The 26,489-nt window shown below is 37.0% G+C and overlaps 1 protein-coding gene across 30 annotated transcripts in view; it reads left to right on the forward strand.

Annotated features, from left to right (window-relative positions):
- The window catches only part of PTPRD (protein tyrosine phosphatase receptor type D), a 477,045-nt gene that overhangs the window by 303,132 nt on the left and 147,424 nt on the right, over positions 1–26,489 (forward strand). For all 30 annotated transcript variants that reach the window (XM_069880847.1, XM_069880848.1, XM_069880854.1 and 27 more), the window contains exon 5: positions 24,601–24,789. In XM_069880847.1, coding sequence (XP_069736948.1) covers positions 24,601–24,789 — 189 coding nt within the window. The remainder of the gene's footprint in view (positions 1–24,600; positions 24,790–26,489) is intronic.

Genomic DNA, 26,489 nt, shown 5'->3' on the forward strand with positions numbered 1-26,489 from the left:
CTCCCAAGAGAGCCAAAATAGAATTGAGCTTGTTGCTAGTTAAAAATGTTTATAAACTCACTGTTCATTAATTTGAAAAATCTGATAATAATCATAGCAGAAAACATTGTGGATATGTATCGCTAAGCTTTATGATGGAGCAGTATAAAAGAGTACAAAATAAACGTGAGGTTATAGGCAAAGAACAGTGCAGGTATGATAAGAAAAAAGAAGTTCAAAGTGGATCATTGGGAAGAATACTGAATTAAGCAGATTATTGACCTAGCTGGTGTAGTTTCATTCTAGTATTTTTCATCATATAAGACCATGAACATTTTCAAATCTTTACATGGAAGAATATTTTCTCTTCTGTCCCTCTAAATATCAGCTACATTTGATTATATTTATAAAGCATCAAAAAGGATAATCTAATTGAAAGTCCATCTTCTGATCTCCAAGGACACTTGTCAAAGCAAACAGGCAAGATATTATTGTGATATAGTATAAGTATCTTTTTAACAGAAATTGTTCTACATCTCACCCTACTGAAAAGCAAGAATTTGTGGCTAATCAGTGTTTACATAGGACAAGACATGAGGTCTCTAATAGATTAATGAAGGCAAGATTGTCATTCTTTTGCTTTGATGGCTATTGTTCAATATCTGATTGTAGTTTATGCAAACATTCATTGGTGCAAATAAGTAAAAAGCATAATCATAAATAACTTTTTTGTGGTATGATGTGATGCTTGACTAATTATGCTAGTATTTTATGATTATTTTTCTTTATTTTTCTCATATTTCTGTAATCCAAATTTCACTGAGTAATGCAGCAGTCTAATTTCTGTATCTACTTTTGGCAAGTTCCCGATAACTTGGAAATATAGTGTACATCTCCTGGCTGGCTCTGATTGACAGCCCCGAAATAGCCTTTCAAATTGTGTCAGATTCTCATCTCTCTGTTTGAAAGGTAGAGTTAAACAGTTTTCTTAGCAGTCTTCATGAAATCTTGAATCTAACGAATCGGCTGTTTTGGCTGTTGTACCAAGCTTTTGTCTATGCAAAAGTACATCATTTTATCTTTGCACACTAACAGCATATTGAAAACTGTTGCAGCTGTCCATTTACTTAGGGGCATGTGATAGCTCAAAGTAATTTATTTACCAAAATAGAGCTATTCTTACTAGCCATACTCTTATCATATATTAAGTCATTATTTTGCGTTTGCTCCACTGTAGAATTAATGAAAATGTTCCATTTTGACAAACAGCACTCAGGTTTTATAAAAAGGGAAGAACAGTGGATTCAAAATCCCTGTGGAGAATAATATAGTCTCATCAGCTGTCGTATATTTATCTAATATTTCAATCTACAAATATTGTATTTGTATTACTATGGCTTTCTTTGTTTGCAGTCGAAGCACCATTTTGCTGGACACTCTACAAGCCTGTATGGTGACACTGTTCTTACCACAAAAACTTTACAACGGAATAGATATAAGCTTCTAGAGAAAATGCAGCTATTAATCTAGAGATGTAAAATACTCATTGTATAGGGACATCAGTATCACAGATCAGAAAGCATTATATGACATCAGAATTGAAATATACTTGTCCCAACCACTAAGTTGCTCATGTTGTAATGTGTTATTACAGGTACTAATAACAGAAATGAAAGTAAACACCCAGACTAATAAAAATAAATTTTTAACACTTTCGAGGTGTGATTTAAAAGAAGATTTTGGGGGAAGTGGGTATTGATTACAGGCCACAGAATATATTGAAGCATAAAACTGGAACTCTTAGGGTCTGTTTGTGCAGATGAATTATATTCATCAGCTCCAGGGCTAGTGTCATAGTTTAGCCCCAGCCCATCTTGATTAGCAGCCAAACACAAGTAGTTGTGATCCCAGTTCCCTCTCCCCCTGCCGAGGAAAGGGGAAAGTAGCTGAATGAAAAAAGACTTGCGAATTGGAAACTAAAACAGCTTTAATGAAACAATAACAATAATAAAGAAAATACTAATGATAAGAAAGTATTAATACATATATAGATTTATGAGAATACTCCCTTTCCTTCCTAAATGACTATGTCACCACAGAAGCTACAGAGTAGGCACAGACAAAAGGTCCTGGGCTGGCCTCAGTGATAGGAGGGAGATCGATTCAGGAACTGCATTCAAGAACACGTGGATCCAGGATTATGAAAAAAAACCCCGAAAAGGCGAAGTCCATGCTGGACATCCACCATGGAAGAAGAGAACTTGACTCTCATTATTTCTCAGTTTTATACTGAGTATGATGTACATGGAATGGAGTACTCTGGTGGCCAGTATGGGCTCACCTGTACTGTCCACTCCTCCCTGCAGGTGAAGTCCTTTTTGTCCCCTTTTATTTATGGCGTTCCACCAGCATGAGTATAGCTTCGGTTTCCATATGAGTAAGTATAAACAATGAACTTTCTGCATACCAGTGCCCCATGTTATCGCTTTCAGAGAGAAACACCATGTGAAAAGCATGCAGTTAACTTTCAGAAAATGAGGTTACTTAAACAAGGCCTAGCTGAAAAGTTGGAAAACTGATAATACTTTAGGTCGAACCAGAACAGCTAGAGAAGAAATAAATTTATTAATTTAGCCACAGTTCCTGAGTTTGACAAAGTATCGTTATCATGTATTACCCCTATTTCAATCTTTCTTATATATAGTACCATTTGTTTTGTTGTTAATGCTTTTTCCTTGTTTGTTTTTTTTTCTTTTTTTTTTTTAAACATGCACTATTCCAATAATTAAAGTAGCTTTGGTAAGAAGCCAGTGCTTCTTCCTTTAAGCTGCTTTCTGAAGCAGCGTATGACAGATTGAAAGACTTACCCATCCATACCTCTCTTCCTTTTCTGCTTATCTTCTGCCTCCTGAACTACCATTTGTTTTAAATGTTTGCCGAAAGAGCTCTAGCATTAGTTTCCTAAGTTTGCACATCAAATTACTTCATTCAGGTACTTTATAAGTTTGTTGCTCTTTCCTGAACTCTATTTACCTTGTCAGTGTGTAGCAGTAAAAATGAAATTTGATTTGATATTCCCCAAGCAATACAGAAAACAAATATGCTCTGTGACCCAATGATTTTCTGTTTAGCTGAAAAATACACTAGGCCTTTCTTTTGTTAAGGACATCTGTTATAAACTTTAATCTTGCTTTCTCATCATTATTGTAACTCAATATTGGAAGACAATAATCTCTGTGAATATTTCTGTGGGTTTTGTAGGGAAAGTGGAAAAACAAATGAGTCCTGACAGATTTTTTTCAGGTCACCCATGGTTATAGAGAAACCCTGCTGTATTCCTTCTGTGTGTTTTCAGAACAGCTGCCATTTTATTGTCTCCTTTTCAGAGCCTGCAGATAGAAAATCTCTTTCACCTTCCATAAAAAAATGCAGATATCTCATTTAAAATCTCACATATGACAATCAATTTGTAAGACCTTTTATGCAAATATCTAACAAAGTATATGGTCAGCTTGTGGAGAGGTGAAGTGCCTTTTGTGAATAACAAAATATTTCTTTTTCATTGTCACTGACAAGACATTGTAATTTTATAGGAATCTTCCATTTGTAGCATCCTTTCTCTCTGCATTTTGCCTATCTGTGTAGCCAGTGCACCTGAGGATGTGAATTTGTATGTCTCATGATCTCTTAAAAAAGCTGATTGTAAAACATGGTATACAGTTAGATTTTATAGCATATTCAAACTTAAAAATCAGAATCAGCTATTGTGAGTGGCGATATCAGCTTGAACCATACTAAGGATGAAATCAGAATGTGCTTAAATTTAATCATACAGGAGAATGCAGCGATTCTGATTAAATTCACAAAGCCTGCTAAAGAATCTGCCGAGGAAGAATAATACTAATAATTAGAGATGAAAAGACGTTCCCTGTAAAGATATGATCAAAGAGGTTAAATGTGCTGATCTAGACACTGCACCGAAGTTGTAATGAATTTCTGCATCTTTGAAATACTGTGATATTATAAAACTAGTATCATACTTCCCATTCAGTTTTACTGTGCATGGCATAATGTATAAAGAGAAGAAAAAAATGTGACGCTAGCCTGTTATTTTATCCTGTTGAATATGCTGTTTTCTTGCTTTCTTCAGCTAAAAATTACAGTTCTCAGTAACATTACATTCTTTTCTAATTCTAAAAAAAAAAAAAAAATTTAAAAATATTGATTATTTGGGTTCTTTTTGTTTGTTTTCAGGGGGAGGAGAAGCACCAAACTTTTTTTATGGAAGTGTTAGGTTGGAATATGTTTTATTGCACTCATTTGTGCAGATAGAGAAAAAAAAAATGCTGACACAAATTGTCATGACAACAGGCTCTTCAGTAAAAAAAATTAAGATCTGACCTTTAAAAGCCATAGAACCCATTTCAGATTTTTTCAACTGAAACACCTTCCAAAGCAAGAATGAGATATTAATGGAGTTTGCAGAGGTGGATTATACTTAACCAAAAAATTGGAGCCATTTAAGGAATTTGCAGAGTCAGTCTTGGACACTCTGCCTACTTCCACACTCAAAGTGTCTTTTCTCCATCAAGCAAGAAAGAAAACAGTGGTTACCATAGACAGACCACAAGGCAGATAAGCTCCTTTTGAGCCACAGCCTATTGGGACTAACAAACTAAAATTCTTTTGCCTCTGACCATCTGGAGGTAGGGCTACTTCTGAAATCCTTATGCTACAAAATTTTTAGTAAATTTGACAATTTGAGTTACTGGAACATGTTTTCTAAAATCTCTGAGAAAAGGTAGCTTATATCCGTATTTTTAGTATGGTGTCAAAATGATTTTAATGGCAAGAACAATAGAGAAGTAGATTAACTACTTGAACTCTTGTATCTCATAGCAAGCATTGAGAAATTCAAGGGTTCTTACTCTTCAATTTTAATGCATTTATAGGTCAGTTTCTATATCTTGAGACAAATTGAGAAGCTTCAGCCCAGATTCCATTGATGTTTTGAAAGAAAATATTGTTGAGAAGCACTGAGTGGTGATTTGAGTGAAAACCCTAGATGGAACACATTTATTTCATGTATATGAGTAATAACACAAGGAACATGGGATCACGTTTTTGTGAAAGACTAACTGCTTCTGTACATGAACCACAGAGCTGTTTGCTAGATCCTGAGAGCATCTCATAGTACACAAACTGTCATTGCTACAAATTCTGATTTTGTTTTGCAGTATTGTATTCACTGCTTTGAAACTTGTCAGGGTTTGATTCATTATTGGTCATTCGCTTATGTAAAACATTTAAAACAGTCCTGTAGAAGTCTACAGAAACCCTTTCAGATACTTAGTATGTGTAGGAAACACTGAAACTGATGTCCTTGCCTTAAACCTTCTACACTTGAGAAGATCATAATGGTCTTCTCTAATCTGAATATTATTTCCCCAAACCAGCAACATCCAGTGGCTTGTTCCTTACTTGAAATACAGCAGCAGGCCGTATGAAGCTGATCTAGTTTCAGGTGTACTGGCTGTGTGCCTCATAATGAAGACTGTTCTTTCTAACAAGTAGGTGCAGTACAAAGTATGTAATCGTAATCAGCCTTCCCCTTTTTCTTCATTAAAATGTAGAAATGACACACTGACTCTCTCAAGTCAGCCTGAAATATTTTTAGTTGTTTCTATGATAATGTGCTTTTTGACAAGCTCCAGTCCTGTTTTCAGAAGGACTTTTTGCTCTGTGGAAGTTATAAACAAATGTAAAATTAATTAGCCATTAGCCAGATGAATGGCTAAAATTCTGATTAAAAATAGTAAGATTAGTCCTCTATAAGTTTATATAACTGTTGTTTTATTCTAGAAATGGTGGAATACGATTTAAGAAAAAAAATAATTTCTGTGACTCTCATCATAATTTACAAAATTGTTCATTAAGAATCACTGAAATGAAGTGTGACTGCTTGGCATTTAGTAGTTACATTTGTATACAAGAAGAAATAGATACCATCTCTTGGTCTTGATGTTCCCTTAGTAGCTATTTTTTATTTTTTTTTGAAGTGAACTCTCCCTCCAACTAATAAGACATTGTATTGCTCAATTTGGAAAGCATGAAATGTCAGTTAATATCTGTGGAGTGATTATACTGCTATTACATTCACAGCTCAGAAACAAACTGAGGCTTGTTTTTTCAATCTTCATCACATTTAAATTTTGAAGTTTACATGCAGATGTGATCATTAGGCTTGTTTGAGTTTAAGCAGAAGTATCTCACATGCATAGTCATATTGCAGATGTTGCATCTTTATCAGTTCTTCTTTCAGAACTGCATGCTTAGAAATCTGGGAGTTTTACCTACAGTCTTTTATTTCACCCTTTACATTGCAGTAGGCTGGCACACACCATTATGGTTTTTTGCACCAAATTGTAAGTGAACTTAGTTGTCCCTTTGCATGTGAAAAACATCTTAGAAAAGGCAGAAAGTGTGTGAGTCATCATAATTGTTTTCTGTACCTGCTTCTTACAAGGCAGGATGCACTCAAACAGTCCTCAAATAGCTTCAGAGACTGGAGCTTTATCATAAGCAATGGGTTAAGAGATGGAATAGTGGCGGTGCAACCAAGTCTCATTCAATGACTTTCTAGTATTCAGTGCTGCAAGTAAATGGTATGCCTGATGTGTTAAAGAAACACCAAAACTGTGAGCGCTGTCATATTGGGAATAAAGCAATCCATCCTCACTAAAGCTTTGTAACCCTCAGTAAAACCCTACAGGCTCTTCAGAAGGGACAGACTGGGAAGGAGGGGTGGAGGTGTTGCCCCCTACATCAGGACAGGGATAGTGTGTGAAGAGCTGTCTCTGAAAAGTAGCCATGAACAGGTTGAAAGCTTGTGGGTCAGAATAAAAGACTGAGGCAGTAAAAGGAACCTTATGGTTGGTGTATACTACACACAATGTGATCAAGGAGTGCCTACTGATGAAGCCTTTTTCCTCCAGCTACAGGAGGTTTCACACTCGCAAGCCTACTGGGGGACTTCAACCACCCCGACATACGCAGGAGAAGTAGCACGGCAAACTGTAGGAAATCCAGAAGACTCCTAGAGTGCTTTGAGATAATTTCTTAACCCAGGTAATAGACACCCCTATCTGAGGGGATGAAACACTGGACCTGATCATTACCAACACAAGTGAACTCATCAGTGGCATCAAGACTGGAGGCAGCCTAGGCTGCAATGATCATGCACTACTGGAGATCAAGGCCTTGAGGGGTATGTGACAGGCTAGGAGTATAGCTGGAACCTTAGATTTCAGGAAAACAGACTTCCAGCTCTTCAAGGACTTAGTCAGTAGGACCCCCTGGGGTATGGTCTGCAGATACAAGGGAGGACAACAAAGCAGGCAGGTATCTAAGAATGCTCTCCATAAAGCACAAGAGCACTCTGTCACCAAATGTAGGAAATCAGGCAGGGAAAGGAAGAGACCAGTGTGGCTGAGCCAGGACCTGCTGGTCAGACTGAAAAGCAAGAGGGAACTGAACATACAGGTAGTGCAAGCAGGGACAGAGAACCTGAGAAGGCTAAAGGAATGCTGCCTGGTTTTGTAGGGATGGGGTCAGGAAGGCCAACACACAGCTGGAGCTGAACTTGGCAAGAGATGCAATGAATAACAAGAATGGCTTCTTCTACAGGTATGTCAATCTGAAAAAGAAGGTTAAAGTAAGCATACCTCCATTGATGAATGAAAATGGTGACCTCATATCAACAGACAAGGAGAAGGCTGAGGTACTCAAAAATTGGTTTTGCCTCAGTATTCACTAGCTACTGCTCTCCTTATCCCTCCTGGGTCAATAAACAGCAAGATGGGGACTGGGGAGTACAGACCCTCCCACTGTAGGGGAGGATCAAGTTTGTGACCACCTGAGGTATCTGAACATATGTAAGTATGTGGAAACTGATGAGATGCATCCCAGAGTCCTGAGAGAATTGGCTAGTGTGGTTGCCAAGTCACTCTCTATGATATCTGAAAAGTCATGGCAGTCAGGAGAAGTCCCTGGTGACTGGAAGAAGGGCAACAAAGTGAACATTTTTAAAACGGGTGGAAAAGATGATCCTGGAAACTACCGACCTGTCAGCCTCACCTCAGTGCCTGGCAAGATCATGGAACAGATCCTCCTGGAAGCTGTGCTAAAACACATGGAGGACAGGGAAGTGATTAGAGGCAGCCACCATGGCTTCACCGTGGCAAGTCCTGCCTGACCAATCTAGGGGTTTTCTGTGATGAGATGACCACAACAGCGGACAAGGGAAAAGCAATGGATGTGGTCTATCTGGACTTCTGTAAAGCCTTTGACATGGTCCCCTACAACATCCTTCTCTCTAACTTGGAGAGATTTAGATTGGATGGGTGGACTGTTTGATGGATAAGAAATTGGTTGGATGGTCACATTCAGAGAGTAGAGGTCAAGGGCTTGATGTCCAAATAGAGATCCATGGCAACTGGTGTCTCACGGTGGTCCATACTAGGACCAGTGCAGTTTATTATCTTCATCAATGATATGGACAGCGAGATTGAATGCACCCTCAGCACATTTGCAGATGACACCAAAATAAGTGGAGCAGTTGCCACACCAGAAGGATAGATAAGCTGGAGAACTGGGCCTCTGTAAACGTCCTAATGTTCAACAAGGCCAAGTGCAAGGTCCTACATGTGGGTTGGGGAAATCTGTAGTTTCAATAGAGGATGGAGGAATGATGTGTGAAAGCAGCCCTGCAGAGAAGGTTTTGGGGGCGCTGATTGATGAAAAGCTTGACATATGCCGGCAATAAATGCTCGCAGCCCAGAAGGCCAACTCTCTCCTGGGCTGCATTAAAAGAAACGGGGCCAGCAGGTCGAAGGAGGTGATTCTGTCCCTCTACTCTGCTCTTGTGAGACCTTTCCCAGAGTATTGTATCCAATTCTGGAATTCCCAGAATAAGAAGGATAGGGAACTGTTGGGGTGGGTCTAGAGTCGGGCAGTGAAGGTGATCAAGGGTCTGGAGCACCTCTGCTGTGAGGACAGGCTGAGAGAGTTGGGGCTGTTCAGCCTGGAGAAGAGAAGGCTCTGAGGGAACCTAATAGCGACTTTGCAGTACGACCTTCCAGAGGCTATGGGAGAGCTGAGGAGGGACTTTTTACAAAGACATGTAGTGATAGGACAAGGGGAATAAGCTTAAATTGGAGAAGGGAAGATTTAGACTAGACATTAGGAGGGAATTCTTCACAATGAGAGTGGTGAGTTACTGGAACAGGTTGCCCAGGGAAGCTGTGGCTGCCCCATCCCTGGAGGTGTTCAAGGCCAGGTTGGATGGGTCTTGGGCAGCCTGATCTGGTTGGAGGTGTCCCTGCCCATGGTAGAAGGGTTGGAATTAGATGATCTTTAAGGTCCTATTCAACTCAAACCATTCTAATGCTCTATGAATATCTTCCGAAATCTTAATTTCCTCTGGATCACAGACAGTGCACATGGTGACAGGTGTACTTGTACTGTCTGCAACTAAAAAGCATTAGAGCTACCAAGGCTCTAGGCAAATAACCTAAGTTGAAAGCACCAGCAAGTTCAAGGGAAATTTTTATATGCCAACAGGAGGGGAACAAGGAGTTAACTTCGTAGCTAAAACAAGAGGAGTGCTTCAAATTTTCATCTTTGCTTCTGGGAGACTGACAAGTAGTTACAAGTCTCTGGGGAGGTGGTTTTGAACAGAAGACAAAACACTGGTTGAAAGACACCTCTGCTGAAATAAAATTGTGAAGGAAAAAAAAAAAAAGGAAAAAATATTCTGTTGGTACTTATCTCCAGAGTAAAAAAATAAGAAGGCCAAGGTGTAAAACTCAGTAAGTATCTTCTAAGCATTCATCTCCACAGTCTTACAGAAATAAAGATAACTTGCTACACTACTGTAGAGCAAAATATGGAAAGGTAAACCAGAAACTTACTATAAGAAAATAAATTTATGCGCATCTGGAAAAACAGAAATCACTTAAAACACTACGAGTAAAATGAAATCATTATGTAATGAATGTCTCAATTGTAACCCTGTTGATAGTGTTAATATAGAATCATAGAATCAGTAGGTTGGAAAAGACCTCTAGGATCACTGAGTCCAACCGTTTCTATCTGCCATTAAACCATGCCCCTGAGCACCTCATCCACACGTCTTTTAAATACCTCCAGGGACGGTGACTCAACCACTATACTGGGCAGTCTCCGCCAGTTCATTATGACCCTTTCTCTGTTTTTTTTTTTTTTTATGATGTCCAGCCTGAACCTCCCCTGGTGGAGCTTGAGGCCATTCCCCCTTGTCCTGTCACCTGTCACTTGGGAGAAAAGGCCAGGTCCCTCCTCTCTACAACCTCCTTTCAGGTATTTGTAGAGAGCAGTAAGGTCTGCCCTCAGCCTTCTCTTCTCAAGGCTAAACAATCCCAGCTCCATCAGCCACTCCCCTATCTTCTTTGCTTTTCTCTGGACACACTCCAGAGCCTCAACATCTTTCTTGTAGCAAGGGACCCAGAACTGAACACAGTATTCGAGGAGCATTCTCACCAGTGCTGAGTACAGGGGCAGAATAACCTCCCTCGACCTGCTGGCTGTGCCATTTTTGATACAAGCCAAGATGCCATTGGCCTTCTTGGCCACCTGGGCACACTGCTGGCTCATGTTCAGTCGCTGTCAACCAACACCCCCAGGTCTTTCTCCTCCAGGCAGCTTTCCAGCCAGGCTTCTCCCAGTCTGTAGCACTGCACAGGGTTGTTGTGCCTCAAGTGCAGGACCCGGCATTTGGCCTTGTTAAACCTCATGCCATTGGTCTTAGCCCAGCGGTCCAGCCTGTTCAGATCCCTTTGCAGAGCCTCCCTACCCTCCATCAGATCGACACTTCCACCCAGCTTAGTGTTATCCACAGACCTAGTTAGGGTGCGCTCAATGCCTTCATCCAGGTCATTGATAAAGACATTGAACAGGGCTGGACCCAGCACTGATTCCCAGGGAACACCACTTCTGACTGGCCTCCTATATAAGTGCTGTTTGATTTACAGAGTGTTTGGTGTGAGTATTTCATACAAACAGGTGCAATACTATTTTCATATGTTAAAAATTCTAGATTTCACCGTGCCTATTCTTTTGATGGACTTCTGTAACTTCTGTTAAAGTTAATTGATATTATGTGCACATCGAGAGAAGAATAGGAACCATATATATTTTATTGTAAATATTGAACTAACATTTCGTACTCACTGAGAACATAGTTATTTGTCTGCTTCCTTACAGCCTCCACCCATGAACTTTCAATCTCATAGCCTCTAAATAACAAAGGCAATCTGACTAACGTAGGTGCTAAAGCATATGGTGGTAGTAAGTACTAATCTTACCATTTAGGTAATACTTAGGAAATACAAAAAGCTCTGTGCTGTTTGTCTTAGTTTGCTATTGTGATGTGAAATATGAGCTACTATGAATGTTAATGAAATCGTGTGGCACTTTTTGATCAGGCTTTGCATGTGTACGTGCTAGTCCACCTGCACTACGAAAACATCAACTTGAAAACTACCTTTGCTCTTTTGTCTTGGTTTTCTGGTAAATAATTTTTAGTATTGCTTGCATGAAATAGCCACTTACTCAGGCCCTAAGAAACTCATCAGTTGGTAAAATGAACATATGTTAAAGTGCTTCCTTGCTCTTCCCATGATATTAGAGAATATTAATTTATTTTTCTGGAATGCTTTATCCTCTTAGCAGAAGAGCTAGCCCAAATACCATAGTAAAATTAAGTGTTCTTGATGATGCATGTCTCAATTTTTATGATACTTACCATCTAAACAATGCTTTATGAATCTTCAGGCAGACAAGTGATATGCATACAAGTTGATTTCATCTACAGATAAAAAGAATGTAATATTTGTCGTGTGTGTGTAAATTTGTAAATTTATCTGATTTGCTTGCAGAGTAGGAAAGCAACATATATAGCTGATGAAATAAAATGGCAATAAATTTAGAATATGTGATGGTTGACTCAGCAACATACTGGAGTATATAAATAGTTCCATTACAATCAGTTTAATCAAGTTTTAAGTTAGATAAATTATGTAATAAAAAACTTTTAAAGCCAATGGCGTCTGATCAACAACTAATTTACTGTATGTGATTATTTGGAACAGACGGCCTAGGTTTAAGAAATATGGAGCAATGCTGCTTTTTCATAATTTTTACAGTTATGCAATGTTACAGAATGATGCAGAACTGATTTTGAATTCTTTTATTTTTTTTTTTTACATGTAGTGGTTTTATCATTAAACCTGACCTGGAACAGGTGCTTTTCAGACTCCAAAATGCAGTCAACGCTCTCACTGCCTTTCATGTGATAAAATTAAATACTGAAAAAATAAAATGAAATTTGAAAAATTTACCTTAATTTTATGGAGATATACAGGTGTAACTGCACCTAGTTTTAACTATATAGAGATGTAACTCTACCTGATTTTAGCTATAGTGGATGTCTGCTTTGTGAAATGCTTTGCAAAATCGTATTACAGAAATAATAACTAGTGAAATTATTTTTAGTTACCCACATTGAAAAGAACTTTTACCCAGGAGAGAAAAAGATAGGACAGAATGAGATCTCTGAAAGCTTCTATAGCTAATCCTACCTGCTCAGAAGCAATAATGGAATTTACAAGAAGTTACTTGTTGGCCTTGTATATGTTGCGCATAAGTTTATTTAGCATTGCTGCAGATTTTTCTGCTAGATAACGGATATACACTTTTTCCTAACTCAGATAAATAAAATAGCCCCTCAATTTGCAGCTAATGTATCCTGACTTTTAAACCCTTGATAGTTTCTGATGTCCTGCATTGTTTGAAACAGGAAGTAATTAAACAGGAAGAAATGAAACAGGAAGCAATAACTTATAGCTAATAGTTGGATTCACTTTTAATTTTCTTGGAGACTAATCTAAGCTGTTTTCTAAGGAATTTTTATCTACCTTTCTGGAACAAAAGACCTTGGGCCTAAATTTATGCAAAAAAAAAAAATACTACCTGTGGTAGTCATTAATTGTTTTGGATTTAAGATCATTTTGGGAGAAAGATGGTTTCTGTATAAATGTTTTCATTTAAAACTGATAAAAACACTGTAGGAGCTAGTAAAGATGATCACAAACATAGAAACAGAGATATGGAAATTTTCCAGATACTTGATAGTTTCCAAGAGCTTTCAGACATTTCGTTGCAGAGGGAGATTTCCGTTGTGTTGAGTTAAGAATTTTTTGGAAGCTTTTCTGCAGCTCTGATCACCATGATACTGACCTGTTCAAAACCACCTGTTAAATACCAAGGAGTCATGTAATAAAGTGAACTCAAAGATTTACACTTGAAAATTTTGGCCTAATAGTTTGTAAAACCTGATAGACAGAGGAAGATTTTTCTCATACTTTGTAGAACCACAGAGATTTTTAAGGTCAAAATTTGAGAGGATGTTTTTCTCAAAGCTCTTGATAGAGCTCTTTCAGGGTGGCTTGTTGGCGGGCTTTTAGAGGAAAATAAGATACTAATGTGAGACATTGAAGACAGCAGAATTTATGGACACATATACCTGCTTCAGGTCCTATAACAATACGAAGGCTTAGATGTGCCATATTAAAGGTTAAAGGATAAACAGTTCAGACAAGCGTTTTCCAGAAGTGCAATAAAAAAGCTAGCAAGTTATTTTCCTCATGTGCCAAAGGAGCTGGAAGTTACTGAAAAGTCAAAACAGCCAACCCTTCTTTTTATAATCCTTGTTTTACCCTTTCAGTTAATACTGAGGACAGATTGTGTTGTAGCACTTAAAGTAGTATGCCTTAATAAAATAAAAGGAGAAAGATATTTAGTTAGGTCTTCTTCAGGTACAAAACAGTACTGCAATACTGTTGTCTGGTCTTAAGATTTACTGCTCTATATTCATTTAGTGACAGAAATTATTTCTCAATTACTGTAACATCTGACCTGCTCTCAATTGCTTCTAAAGAGTGCAAATAATAATCTTAATGCCTACCTTTTCAGCCTACAGGAAAAATAGTTCAACCTCTTTTCTCAAAAAGAATTCAGTTTTGTATTTAGTTATAGAATGGATGACAGCTGTTATAACTAATAAATCAAATGAGGTACCATTTCATTTCTGAAAGCAGACACAACCCTGTAGCTCTCAGCTGATTGTTTGTGTCACTTCTGCAGCACAGGGCTTCTCACTGAGTGGTAAATCACTCCTGTATAGATTCGCATCTTTTGTTTTCAGCCATCGTGTTTTCTTCATTTGTACCTTCTTCATGCGACTTCTCTTGTGCTAACTCTGTCTGCATAGTTGACATGGAGGTTTTTAGGCTATGCTAAGTTTAATCTGTCGCACTATGTCTGTTTAAAGGCAGGAACTGGTTCTCCACAGCTGTTTGACTTCATTAGCTGTTTCTCACAGAACAGATTGTGAGGAATTTGCAAGTAACTGTCGTAACATAACATAACTTTCTTTCTGTTCCTTCTCAGATATATTTCTCCCTTCCTTGCCTTCCTCCACGTCCCGACATTGTGACTTTCTCAGCCTCCTAACACTCACAGTGGAGTGTTTAAATATTATCCTAGCACTTGTTTAGGCCTAGGACTTCCAGCTGCACGGAACAGTTACTCCCTTATGCCCATGCTACTGCAGTATTCCTCTGGAACTGAAACATTGCTGTATCTAAGTTCACAAATTTATCATTTTCATTTGCAGAAATTTCTTTTATAGAAAACAAAATTAAACAAAGCAAAGCAAAAAAAGCCCTCCCCTACACTGTTTCTAGAAAATACATATAGCATTGTTAGGATCATCTTTGCTCACAGAGTCATAGCATTGTTTGTGTTGGAAGGGACATTAAAGATCATCCAGTCCCAACACCCCTGCCTTGGGCAGAGATACCTCCCTCTAGACCAGGCAGCTCAAGGTCCCATTTAACCTGGCACTGAACACCTGCAGGGGGAGGACATCCACACCTTCCCTGGGCAACCTATGCCAGTGCCTCTCCATCCTCATCATGAAGAATTTCTTCCCAAATTCTAATCTAAATCATCCCCTCTTCCAATTTAAACCCATTCCCCCTCATACTATCACTACAAGCCTTTGTAAAAAGTGTCTTCTCAGCTTTACTGTAGACCCCTTCAGGAGCTCGAAGGTGGCTGTTAGGTGTTCTTGGAGCCTTTTCTTCTCAAGGCTGAACAACCCCAACTCTCTCAGCCTGTCCTCATAGCAGAGATGCTCCAGCCCTCTGATCAACTTCATTGCCTTCCTCTGGACATTTCAACAGTTCCCTATCCTTCTTATTTTGAGGACTCCAGAACTGGACACAATAATTTGGGAGGGGTCTCATGGGAGCAGAGTAGAGGGCCAGAATCCTCTTCTTCAACCTGCTGGCCACGCTTCTTTTGATGCAGCCCATGATACAGTTGGCCTTCTGGGCTGGGAGCATGTTTTGCCAGCTCATGTTGAGATTCTCATCAACCAACACCCCTGAAAGTGTGAAAACAAAAAGCTTACGCATACTCTACACAAAATCGGTTATATATTTAGTACATAAATGCTCCAAAATGCTGTTGATTATATTTTTATATATAATCAGGAGATATTGACTAAAACTGTGGAGTATTAAATTTCATTTTACATTCCCCATCATGGATTTTGATTTTGTTATATTTTTTAGATGTAGCATTGGATTTCATAATCAGTTAAACTAATTTTGATGTGTTTAAATATGTAAACCTTGAGCTCGGCAGGTAAAACAGTTTTTAGAAGAACACTTTTTAACCTCCTATGCTAGGCCAAGATCCTATTTCAGATTGCTGAGAATATAGTTTGGGGTGCAAGTAGTCAAGTAAATTGCAGTAAAAGTTATAATAAAGCTGGAAAAATCACTTTTTTGTTCTGTGTTTAACATCTTACAAGCAAGTCCCCACACAGTACCTCATATACAGTTCCATGAGAAATACTAGCTGCTTTTGCTAGACGAATGTGAAAATTGTCGTGTTTACATTACGACATTACATTTCTCTCCTTCAGTCTTCCAGAAAACCTATGAGTTTGTTTAGTTCGGTTCACAAGGGTTGACCATAGCTCTTTCAAGGCCATATGATTATTATTGTGAAAAATGCTTTGAAAGAATGCAAGTACTAGCTCTCAGCAGATCAAAGTGAGCACTGCCTTGCATCATCAGCACATCTGTGCCTGCTTTGGAGGAAGGCCTCCACTGTGCTAGAAAGCATGACAGGATGTTGAGTATTTTCTTCCAAGGAATAACTCGGAGCACAAGCATTATCTATCATCTATAAAAACAGTACTTCCCATTATTATGTGAAACATGTTAAATGCCAGACTAGTCCCGTTTACTTTGGTTTAAGACAACAGTGGAATTTCAGGTAGAAGTCAAAGTTGCAGGCCAGAGCCAGCTTTAACATTGTTTTTGGAAGGCAAAATAGTCCATGGCAAAACTATATTTGTGACACCGTGTGAGTCTTTCTGAAATGAAAAGCTTGAAACATTGGTGGCCTTAGGCTTTAGAAATAGTAACATTTCTGTGTTGGTACGTGCATGTCTTCATCCACAGGTATACAATCAAGTTGATTGATCAAGTTGAGATTCTACTGTGTAATTCCATACTCATTAAAGGATATTTGTCAGTCAGAAGTAATTACTGAATTTGGGCACAGAACTGTAAGATAGCTGGGTTGTAAGCAATGTATGCCCTCTGTTACAGAGAAAGATCTGTATTCTTCCAGAACAGAAGTGAATGTCTGTGTTTCCTGCAAAGGAGAATACCCTCTAACTTCCCTGTCTGGACACTTCCTCAAAGCTATTTAACTCACCGAGAGCAAAAAAGAAGTTCTTACCTAGTCTCTTCTGCTACACATCTCCTTCCCTGCTAAATGGTTCCCTAGATGTCTTCTCAGTATATGTGAGAGAAAGGAAATGTTGCCATAGGTGGACATGAAAGGTGAGAGGGATACCTCCCTCATATTAAGAAAGGTGAAGAATGAGGTCTGTAGCACTTCTGTTCCCTCCATATTCAGGCCACCAGGGAAGAACTTCACCATTCGCTCATAAAGGAAATGCTTTCTTGCTTCTGCTAAAGATTCATAAGGATTCAAAGATGCTGTGTGTTTCAACATTTGCCAGCAATTTTGATTTTGTCTTTTTAGAGGTACTTACACCTTTGCTTTGTTGTTGTACATCTTCCTTACCTCATCTTGCATTTCCTTTATTGGTAGATATGTGCTTATAGTGGTACAAAGAAAAATAAAGCCAACAAACCACAAAAATAAGAAGCTACTGTATCTAATATTTTTTACAGTCATCTATCTTAAGTGATATTTTATAATAAGATATAAGTCTTCAGGATATTTTAAACATGCTTTTCAGACCAATGAAGATCAATGGTGCATTAGATGTAGGAAAACTGTGCATACTTTGTAGCAGTAATGTTATTGTAATGCTCAATAATACTGAATTTCAAGGGATATCCTCTTCAGCTGTTTTTTTCCAGCATTCATTATCTGTTCTGATAACATGTATCTTTTTTTTCTTATTCTCTTCAGCAATAATAGCCCTTTTATTGTTTGTTATTCATCACTATGTTTGCTGTTTATTGAAATATTGCAATAACATCCAAATTATTGCATCTATATGGATGTGTTGTGCCAGGCACCATAAAAAGCAGTTGAAATGCACAGCCTCTATCTTGAATAACTTACCATTTAATTCACTGCACCGGAAGTGCTTTAAATGTCCTGACCCAAGCATTTTTGTCAAAATTTAAGGAGTACAGTTTCATCACCCTAATGCCTTATTTCCTTTTCCTAAGGGACCAAACTTTAGGCCTTCTGTGGCACCTTTCTACCCACTTATCAAAGTTAAAATCCTCCCCTTTCTCTTTGTAAAATGCACAAGTTTGAATTCGAGCTGGAAATGCAAAAAGTAGCGTTCTCCTTTGAAAACAGGTCTTAAGCAAAGTTGGTGGGTTCAGTTGGGTACAGTTCCTTTGTCAGGTCCTTACATTTTGCAGCTTTGACATTAATGCAGTTAGTATAGTTCATACCTGTCAGTTCAGACTGAAGAGTATGTAGTCTGCCTTAAAAAGTACTTAGTAAAATTATGGCACTGAGGAAACAAGTCATTGAAAGATGTGAAACATCAGTAACATAAATGGCCATGATGACAAGTTGAGTTCATTTGACTGTCATAGGCAATATTACCATTCCTTTAGGTTTACACATGGGTTTAGACATGTAGTGCAAATGGGGAATAAGGAAGGAGAGAAGGCAACTGTATCATCTGACAAGTCTTTTGCCAGATGGCTCACTTTTTCTCTTGTCCGCTGTGGTAAAGCAAAAGCAAGATGTTTCTGCCTTCTTCTTGGCTCAGATTAGCATGTTGCAATTTTATTATGGTGATCTATTGTTTTGTATTTAAAAATTAATATGAAGTAATTACTTACAAAAGTGTCATATATAGTAACTAATATCAATATTTTAACACAGATTATTAATGAATAAAAAGGAGGGGAAGAAAAAGAAATGAATGCCTTTACGTGTTCTGGACCAATCTGTGTATTCCCACTGCTAACATGAGAAATAATCTCTGGTGTACATATGGACCTCATGCTGATCTCATTGTTTACTGCACCATAAAACTGTGTGTGATATGAAAAAAAAAACTTTATATGAAAAAAAAAAAGCTTTAAACAAAGACTGCCATCACTGCAATACTGTTATTCTTTCCTCTTTATTTTTCAAATGAAAGTAAAGAAGATGTAAAGAAACAATATTAGTATGTTAGAAATATTGACTAGGTAGAGCAATCATGTGTTTTCCTAATCCTTATTCTTGGCAAGCCCTAATTTAACTCTGATTTAATGTAAACTAAATCCTAACCCTGTCTGGAAACTAAGCCTCGAATTAGAAATAGTAATCATGGAAATTTGTATCGCTGCCCTTTGCTGTCCTGTTGTCTACTATTCACCAGTGGAAAACACGTAGTTTTGTTCTTTTGAACATCTGCATATGGAAATATGTGGGTTTCTGTATCCTCTTGGCTTCAGAATTTCAATGTTTCTTTTCCCAAGTCTGTGGTACCCTGAAATTAAAATACCACTTTGCATTCTTTGCTTTATTTCATTATCATAGCTCTAGTGGAGTCCTTTCCTTATGTTTGAGAAGAAACGTATGACAAGGATTCTCTACTTTTCTTTTTTTCTTTTTTCTTTTTTTTTTTTTTTAATTGCACGGCCTTTTGTATTTCCCTTTCAATTCCTGGTAATAAAAACAGTCATAATCAAATTTGGTTATGTGATATTCAGATGATATATTATGCTATAAGCTACAACATTACCCGAGTGAAAATGTGAGGATAAACCCTTTTCTTTAGTCTTGTGTTTATATAGAAGTGATGACTTTCCAAATGTTAATTCTTGTTGTTCTGAATGTTGTTCTTAAAGGACACTGAGAGGTGTTTCATTGTTCATGTGAGTTGCTTGAGCTTGCTATGTGCATTGTTTAATTTAGCAGATTTTGAAAACTGCCAAAAGGTGCAAATTCCTTTTTTTCCATTTTCATGTCTCTATGAAGATATCCAATTTCAAAGGCTCAGTGCTCTCATTTGTTAAAACAGTGAAATTATTTAAGGCTAAATGCTAATAACAATGAATGTTAACTGACTTAATGCAATGTGAAATTACTGCTTTAACATTCATACAAATGATAATTCAGTCTAAGTGGCTCTATATTCTGTTATATAGACATTACTTTGCAATTTGCAGGATAATTGCATACAGAGCTACTAAACAAATTTGTTTTCGTTTGCATCAAAATTACTTTGCACATCAATATATAAAGAATATTTTTAAATGCATGAGGTTTAGTGGGATGGCATGGGCAGCTAGTTGTTCTTTTGTTGAACATTCATGGTTAGTGGGTCTCTGATCATCTTATCAATGTCTAATGCCCTTTCTTGTGTGATATAATTGTGTGAAATTTAAGAGAAATCACAACAAATAACTAGGTCTGTTCTTATAGTGTAGCCATTACCCTCCTTTACTAACTTAAGACACCACTAAGTAAATATATCCATCTGCACATAGCAGCTTTGAACAAAGGACACAGGGAAAGGAATTTATTGTGTGTTCATTATTACATTTTTGGCAAAATTTTCCATGTAAAATATTTCAATAGGAATAATGTTTATTAACTGATACTTTTCTGATGCTTTATATCTTTTAAATCCAAATTAGCCATTTATGTATAATTAGAAATGTCTTTGTTTTTATTTTTCAATTTATTCATATGTATACTTCATAATAATTGTGCAGAATACCAACTTTGCTGCAAAATGTTGATTTTACTCCCTCCCCTACTTGCTCTGATTTTACTGTTCTCAGTCCTGCATTCAGTTCCGTTGCAGGAAGAATGATTTTGAATAATACGGTCGTGATGTCAAACCAGTGCAAATTATATGCTGCTGCCATCTGGAAAAAATGAAAATAAAAGCTTTATTTACACTATTCTTTAAAATAACAAACTTTATTGCAGCAGTTTATATTCAGCATCTATAGTGTATTCTAGGTCTACTCCATTGTGCGCCTTTTTATTCTGTGAGCTACAAAATGACTAAAATATGCCTGTGGCAAAGTTATTAGTGAATCTTGAAATAGATTTTTTTTCTTCCTGAATAGAACAGAGAACCACCCTCCATTTCCACAAAGAGAATAATTGATTCCCATAGGACAATATTTTTTAAGAGGCACAGTGAAACACTTTGAGTATTTTAACTAACTAGCTATTTTAGTTAGGCAAATTACACAGATTTAACTACAGGTTAATATGGATATTCTGGAACATAGGTGTTCCAATGGTGCAAATAGTCAATGCAGAAGGAAACACTTAACCGAAATATTACCCAGTTTTCATATCAACTATCTAGTCTTGGACCCTGGTGCTATTACCTTGCCTTTGTACTCCATAACCCGCAACCAAAGTCATCCTAATTTGCTTCACATTTCCACTTCATATCCATTTCATAGTAATATTATCATAATATGCTGTAGTTGATAAAATGATTCACACTATTGTGTCTTTGTTGTTAAAACATGATGCTCACTTCCAAAGTAATGCAGCAAAGTAGCTAGAAAGAATGTAAAACCCACTTTCTTTCAAAAAAACTGCCACTCTTTTTGCTGCCAGCAGGGCAGAAAAAATAGTTAAAATGCTAAGAAGATGTGGCACAAATGCTGGATGAAGATCGCTGTTTTTCTCTTCCTTTAGCATGTTGTACACCTGGTTAGGTTTATCATGAAGAATCAAATCTGTTGTACTGGATCTGGATTAAATCCTGTTCTTTCTTTAGATCCAGCTTTTATATATGCGTAGGCTTGGCACTATACCTTCAGACATCGTTTGGGAAATTCCTGAAATCTCATGAAAGAATTCTGTCATTCAAAAAAAAAAAAAGAAAGAGATGGCAACAGCACACTTTAAGATGAGAGAAAACACAGTTAAAGGACGAGCAGAAGAGAGTTTATGATATATAATTGTGGCACAGCTACATTTGCAGTTCTTGTAGATACTCTTAAAAGTCTATGGTTTCTTTTTGGTAGAGCATAGTTTAATTTGTTGGTAGCTTCAAGATACTACTCCATCAAAATTGCTGTTTACACATAAAAGCTTAGTTTGCATCTCTAAATGCTTTGCATTTGTGAGGGGAAGCTCACCTCTTAAGACAGGTGCAGCAACATGTGAAATTATGTGTTGCACTGTGTCTGTAGTTATACTGAGATCTCAATGTAGAGGTTAATGTGCTTTTTCCATACATGAGAAACAATTAACACTTTGACAAAACTGGCAGCAGATGTGGGAATCTGAAGGACATTGTTTACAGATAAGTAATGTCAAACAGACTGAATACACAGAGAAATGGCGTAGAAATGCTAAGAACAACCATGATAAGAAACAAGACAAGGCTGTTTCGTATTATTCACTCTTAAGGGTTCACACGGTAACCAGTCTTTGTAATTGCCTTTCTCCATTGTTCAGAGCACACATTCAGTGAAAAATAACTTCTATAAAGGTCTTCCATCAACTGAAATGATACTAGGACAGTACAAAAGGTATTCTTTTAATGCCGATAATGGAATGCAGTGCTCTTAAGACACCTAACAAATTCTAAGAATGTGCTCTATTTCTAAATCTCTTGTAACTGTCATCCTAAACAAAATATGTATTACATGTATGACATAACAAGCCCAAGGACAGAGAAATCTGCCCTTTAATGGCCTCTCAAAATCACAGTACCAAATGGCTTTGAGAAGGTCAAGTCTGATTTAAATTGTTGATGAATTGAAAGCTAATTCACTAGAACTGAATATTAATAGGGAACAGTGTCATATACTATGGTTTAGAGCCTAATGAGCATATTAATGAGCAGTAAAAATATTTTTCTTTTCAACTCATGTAAAATTGTAGAGCTACCAATGTATCAAAATTTTCTAATAGTTTTCTCTTACTGCGGCAGGGAGGCAGATGTTCACACATCAGATGCTCGTCTCTGTGTGTTTGATGATCTTTCAAACATGGTATCGTCAAAGTGTAAAGACAGTTCCGTACAAATCGCTAATAAACCTAGAGAGATAAAAGCAATTAACATCTTAAAAGCTAAATCCACTATGATAAGCACTCCAATTAGAAATTTTGTTATTTTCTGGTCCTTTTTATGCTGAACATTGGGTTTTATTGCCAAATACCTGAAAGCCAGGTTGGAAATAAGCCATAACTGTCAAAAATATAACAGTTCTGGCTATTTGAATCTGTTACATTGTGATGTTTCTCATGAAAATTTCATGAAGAGTGTTCATTCAAAGAGATTCTATGCATAAGGGGGATGGATGGAATTTAATTACCCTTATTAAAAATAAGAAAGGAAAGCTCTTTAGTGCTACATCCTGTTAGCATTCAAGATGGTTTGTCTTTGTTGTACATTTAAGTATTTGCAAAAGGGACACCAGGGTTTTCTGTATGACCCAAATATGAAAGGAAAGGTCAGGCCACAAAAATCCTGTTCTGTGTCACAAGTCAAATCTTGTCAGTTACTCCCAAAGTGAAGACTTTGTGTTTATAAACAGATATGAAATATACTTTTCTTTGGTAAAAGTCTATAACTAGTGAAGGATTTGACATTTAACCACTGACTGGTGGAAATACAAGCTCTGAAGAGTTATGCAAAAGTACTGGAGAATTATATTTACCAGAGATGTATCTATGTGCATTTGTATTGCAAGCAATCGAGTAGCTCGTGGGCCACAACAGAGCCCAGAAACTGTAAGGATTTATAGAATGTACTTGCTTTCTGTACTGTTTTGAGAAAAGTCTGAAGACTTGTCTGAAACTATTTCAAAATGTGACATATCTTTTAATGAGAGTTGACATTGAACAACATTGAACAATTTCTTCTAAGATTATTTAATCCCTTCATCAATTGCATGTCAGTAACCACCAATCAAATCATTTAAGCAGATGTATTTTACAGTTAACATTAATCCTCTTTTTTTTTTTTTTGCTTGTCTATTTTGAACTGAAAAAATGTAACAGTTATGTTGCAGTGAAAATGCTTTTGCCATTTAGTGGAAACGAAGAAGAAGACGATGTAATTAAAATAGATTATTTTACATAAACTAACTTGATTTCTGAGAAACTGTATGATCCCACTGTGCTTCCAGTGTCCCTTGCTAGCGTATGTCATGTTAAGAAGGTGAATTGGTCTTGTTCAGAACTGTTCAGTACTTCACTATTGGCTGCATTGTGGTGAGGACTTCTGACCATATCTGACTGCTTTAATTGGCACAGTAGTACTCAATCAAGATCATTATGCATGTCCTGTCACTTTAACTTTGATATCTGCATAAGTCCATTTTTAGAGTTTCTCAATGCTTTGCAGTTTTATAAAGCATTCATCCTCGCAGCAGTTCTCTAGCAGTAAAGCACTGTCACATCCATCTTAAAGATGCATGACTGAAGAAGAGGGGCATTAAATGTTAAGACCAACAGCACATAGGCAACACTGATAAAAGCAAGACATCTATTTGGGTCTCCCAACTCCCTGACCAAATCCTGTACTTCCTGGTCACACTTCCTTTTGTACTTGTCTCATGTAAATGAAAGGAGGTTTTGCTGTTGTTGATAGGCGTGGCAATTCAATATTTCACCTGTAATAATGAGGACTCTCACAAGCGGAGTGGCATCAGTGTTTAAAGTACCATAGTGGGAGTCTAATACTTACAAACTGCCTGCATTATCTAAACCAATTTAATACATTTTATAATTAAGTATTTTTTGTTACTGTTTATTTATGAACTTTCTGGTTTTATATCAGGATTTTGATCACTGTAAGTTACCAAAAATATTGCTTGGATGTCTGGAGTTTGCATCAGTTTCTAGTGTACAAACAGTTAGAGGACCCTTGAACATTAAGCAGGGTGCTGATTGGAGTTATCATGAGTTACTGTGTAACTAATGTGAAATCCTTCAAATCATATATTTATTTTGCAGAGGATCAAATTCCCCGAGGTTTCCCCACCATTGATATGGGCCCACAGCTGAAGGTGGTTGAACGAACTCGTACAGCTACCATGCTATGTGCAGCCAGTGGCAATCCTGATCCTGAAATAACTTGGTTCAAAGATTTCTTACCTGTTGACACAAGCAACAACAATGGCCGCATCAAACAGTTACGCTCAGGTACGGTCTTGTTACTGTTTCTACTAACACTCAGAGTTGTTCTCTCTCACCTTTTCTTTCTTTTCTTTCTCTTCCTTTTTAAATTTTTTTTTTTAAATTTTATTTATAGGTAATAATTTCTTCTCCTGCTCTCTTTTCTGTGTTACTGTGTTGTCCATGTCTGTGATGTTGTCATAGCCTTTTCTAGAGTCCGTCTCTTATGTGTTTTGCAGCTTCTGTTTACTCCACATTGCTCACTGCTGTGACTGTACTTTTTGATAATTTTTTTCTTTACTGCTTTTTGCAGTACTCGATGGATCCATTTTCTCCTCTTTCTTTCTTCTTTCCTTTTTATTTTTTTAACAAATTTATTTCAACATTGGACTTCATTCAGAAATTGCAAGGAGTACCAATGGTTATATTCATCAAAATCAAAGCCTGCATTAGACACTTCAATTAAAACTTAAAATGTGTTTTGTGCTGTCTTTTCCACATTTGACTCCACAAAAGATTAGCCAGTTTTGACACATCTTCTTTCCTCTCACAAATACATTAAACACAATACTTTTTCCCGTACACAATTATATCTTAAACAGAAAATTTATTAAAAAGAAAAAAAAAGGAAAAGAAAACCTTGGGTAATCTATGAAATAAAGTTGTTTTTTTTTTTTGCTGGCTGAACATTTTTCTAACACATTTAGCCACAGTAGTGTGCGCCCGCGCTAAAGCTTATGAATCCTACATTTTCTGGATCTACAGAAGTCTGCTTTTGGTGTAGAATCCAGCTTTTGCTGCTATCTCTCTCTCTTTGCCACTTGCACCTCCCTAGCAGTCCTTTCACTATCCTCCTGCCCTAGTTTATTCTTTTGCTCTCTTTAGATTTAAAAAAAAAAACCAAACCTCTAAATTTATGAAGTTTATAGCTTATCCCTAAATAAGATAGTTGGAGTATAATGAGCTTTTTTCTTTGCCAATTGTAGTAGATATCGTTGTAGAATCTAAGTTGTTTAATCACGTGTCTTCCCAGAATTCTCAGCTTTTGACCTGTCCTGTGATGTTGAATCGTCTTGTTAACTGACTTTTTGCTTGTTGTCAGCAGAACTGTGTAAATTAACCTTCTGTTAATGTAAAATAAGAATTAATTTTTCACATGTGACATAGATGATTTAGTATATAAAGCTTTAACTGAAAACTTTGTACCAAATTATAAGGAATATAATAATATTTTTATGCTGTCTTTCTTCTCTCCGTATTTAAATCTCCAGAATCTATTGGTAAGTGCTTAGTTCTGAAGCACACTTCACCCCCACTAATTTCCATATTCAGAATATTATGATTATTATTATTATGATTATTATTATATGATTACTATTATTATTCTTAAAATGCATGGCATGCATTTTACTAACAGTCAGTGTAGTCACCAGATCCCTATAGTGGCGCACACGCACACCTCCACAGAAATGTTTTCTTATCAGTCATATCAACACGTAAAAGAAACAGTACACAAGTCACATAGCTGTAGAACAGTAAATGCCATAATCCAGCCTAAACTACAGTGTTTGTTTTGAGATAGCCTTCAGTGTACCCTCTTCTTATTTATAGAGAGATTTATATATATTTAAATAGAATTTCCAATATTTTCCTAAACAATGTCATACTACAGTATTGTAAAGTTTCCTTTAAGTATTTGAGGGATATATATATAACCCTATATAACC

Source organism: Phaenicophaeus curvirostris, chromosome Z (genome assembly GCF_032191515.1).
Source record: "Phaenicophaeus curvirostris isolate KB17595 chromosome Z, BPBGC_Pcur_1.0, whole genome shotgun sequence".
NCBI lineage: Eukaryota > Metazoa > Chordata > Aves > Cuculiformes > Cuculidae > Phaenicophaeus > Phaenicophaeus curvirostris.